This window comes from Protomyctophum parallelum (assembly GCF_964188405.1).
Source record: "Protomyctophum parallelum genome assembly, chromosome: 13".
Classification (NCBI taxonomy): domain Eukaryota; kingdom Metazoa; phylum Chordata; class Actinopteri; order Myctophiformes; family Myctophidae; genus Protomyctophum; species Protomyctophum parallelum.
In genome coordinates, this window is record NC_139708.1 from 16,831,727 (window position 1) to 16,834,907 (window position 3,181).

Sequence of the window (3,181 nt, forward strand, 5' to 3'; positions counted from 1 at the left end):
TCCTGGCATAATCTTTAATACCTTCAATATGAATTGGCAAAACATTTTCACACAAATACAACAATATCTCAACATGTGCTCCGTTTGAAAACAGACAGACAAATGTGATTGAATGAAAACAGTAAATAATAAAAGCATGACGACAAGTGCACATTTGTTTCTTACTTGGCCATGAGCATTGCCAACGATGGAATAGAATCCCTAAAAAAATCTCCAAATGATCGATTTTCAAGAAGAAACAAATTTCCCTAAATCCACAGCATGTTTTTGGAAACATCACAAAGTCAATGTTTGGTTTGATAACATACAGTACCTGACAAATTCAAACACAATTCAACAAACAGATTCAAAACATTCATTAATATTAACATTACTATGATGAAGTTCATGATGATGATGATTGTTATTTTATTTACATTTTTATCCCACGATTTTGTAACCCCATTTTTCACCTGTGTCAATTATCTAATGTGATCCTGGGCTCTACACACCCTCCGCCAACCTGGGGAGAGCAACGGACTTGAACTCGTGCTTCCTTCATGCATGAGTGTCCAAGTCGCTCCTTTACACGTGACAGGGGGGCGTTTCCCTGGTTGGACATAGCGTGTGGAAGGAACACGTTATTTAAATTATTATTATTATTATTAACTATTAGCCACATAGCATCTGGACAATTTGAGTACAGTTATTTGACTCCAGAATGCCATAATGTTCAATCATATAATGCTACACTTTCAAATCAAATTAGGCCCACAGGCTATAACCAAGCAGCCCTTTTATGAGCCCTTTTTATTTTTACAATATGTACAATTGCAGCATATTGTTTACGAAAATATTCAGAATGCATCTACAGTAGCTGGTCACATGACAGTGTACAGGCTTCTTCCCACATTTGTCTGTTTAACTACATTGCATCCGTCGCAGACCCCTGAGCTTTTCTTGTTGAAATTGTTTATAAAATGAGTCCTTAGTTTCCTCTGTGTGCCACGTTGGTGAAAGTAGACACTGTATCTATGTACAATAGATTGTTTCCTTGCAAACAAGAAGACGAACAGTCCTCAGTTTCCCCTGTATGCCACGTTGGTAAAAGTAGACGTGGCTCCTTTGTACAATGGATTGTTTCCCTGTAAACAAGAAGACGAAACATAAAACATAAAGTGAATGTTGTCTTGGAATCAATGTCACACTAATAAACAGCTTTTTTTGTGTTTCGTTATGCTGTCAATATTTGTATCTCACCGTGTCCCACTTGGCATTGGCTCTCTCTTCCTCAAATTTGGCAAATTCTTTGCGGTCATGGATGGTGACCAGTAGCTTCCAGATGAGCAGGCCAGCCAGGCCCAGAAACAGAATGGCTCCAGCCACTGCCAAGAGCACTACCAGGATATCAGGACCCTTAGGACACTCTGACAAAACAGAGACAAGGAGGGAGAGAGAGAGCAAGACAGACAGACAGACAGACAGACAGACAGACAGACAGACAGACAGACAGACAGACAGACAGTCAGACAGACAGACAGACAGACAGACAGACAGACAGACAGACAGACAGTAGGATAAAAGGAAGAGAGTCAAGTGAAAATCAACTGTCCTACACATTCTACAGTGTTCTCATTAAGTTAACTAATTGCCCCCCCCACACACACACACACACACACACACACAGCTTACCTGGTTCCTCTACCACATACAGAAATGCTTTTCCGCTTTCATCCTCATAATACTGAAAACGCTCTATGCAGTCATTTTCATCCTTATATGTGCAGTTGACAGCATTCTTATCACGGAATTCTAAGGGGGAAAAATGGGATATGGATTAGAAAGGAAAGTAAGGCACACTCATTTCTCAAGACAGATTCAGAAGTCCAACACCGGGTACTGTAACTTCCGGTTGAACATGTGATCGGGAGAGACGCATGAACGTATATAGATAATAGTAACCCGAGGTTACTGTAACTTGGACTAAAACTCAGGCATTTTTTCAATTATACTCAGTATTTTCTTCAAAATACAAAATACAAGGTGCTACTGCCAATGCCCTGACCATGCCAGCTGACAATACCCTTAGTTCCACCTGATTTGGACAAACTCTGGTATATTTTAATTGCACAGCAGTTGCCGTTCCCCTTAATGTTTGAATTTTGTTTGGTTTCAGCCTTGTTTGTGTTTCTCCTCAGCCACGGTGATATAGAACTGTACAAACACATTTGGCTTAATTGCCATGGTACATGGTGTATGCAGTTAAAATACCATACAATCACCCAATCAGATTTTATCTTGGTTATCTGACGTATACTACAGCACAATTCAAAGTTTAAACAGCACTTTAGAATGATCAAAACATTATTCATTCAACAACAACGATGTTATGTAATAGTATAAGAAGAAGTATATAGAAGTATTATAATAATAGAAACATAATTTCTCACCCAGGTCCTTCACAAGGCTAATTTCATCTCTGCACATTCTGGTGCAAGAGTTAGCATCATTGAGCGGTCCTCTCTTGAAGTGCTTACACTCCACACAGTCCCTGCAAACACAACACCAAACCATTACCCATATATCCATAAACCATTAGCCATAGTCCCATATACCCATATATCCAATGTATCTCACAACACAATGACGCATTGTGAGATTGTGGATTGGCTATTTTTGTTGAGTGTTTGCCCAAAACCATAAAAAGTAACCACGTAATCCCGATGACTTTCTCCAAACTTGTAATCTCGGTACCACTGGAAAATAAGTTTTCAACCCTCAGTGTGTTTTTCAGAGAATTATATAAAAGTAGAAATTAAAGTCATAGTCCCTGAGAGTATTTCTAATGTATTTCGGCTGTTCCTTATAGTTCACTGGCAAGTGGCAACCAATGTAAAACAGACAACAGAAAATCTGGGTGTATTTTTTGACAACCGTATGAACTTTGAATTTCATGTAAAGAAGGTTACCCAGTTTTTTTAGCATTTGCGCAACATTGCAAAAATCGTATCAATCTACTTCTCAAGACCTGGAAAAGAATCATGCATAGTTTTGTCTCTTCCAGTCTTGACTACTGTATTGTACTGTATACCGCACTAAGCCGCAGAGCACATACAACACTGGTGTTGGCCGCACTTCACTGGCTGTCCATTAAGTTCAGAAAATATTTTAAAATCCTTTTAATAACTTATAAAACATTAAA

At 38.8% G+C, this 3,181-nt stretch overlaps 1 protein-coding gene across 1 annotated transcript in view; it reads right to left on the minus strand.

Moving 5' to 3' along the window:
- Nucleotides 1-3,181, minus strand: part of LOC310869344 (integrin beta-3-like) — a 16,870-nt gene continuing 13,689 nt past the window's right edge. The window contains exons 12-15 of the mRNA XM_083780034.1: nt 2,430-2,530; nt 1,672-1,791; nt 1,240-1,406; nt 1-1,124 (exon numbers count right to left, since the gene is read on the minus strand). Of these exons, the coding sequence (XP_083636160.1) occupies nt 1,059-1,124; nt 1,240-1,406; nt 1,672-1,791; nt 2,430-2,530 (454 nt within the window). The 3' untranslated portion in view covers nt 1-1,058. The remainder of the gene's footprint in view (nt 1,125-1,239; nt 1,407-1,671; nt 1,792-2,429; nt 2,531-3,181) is intronic.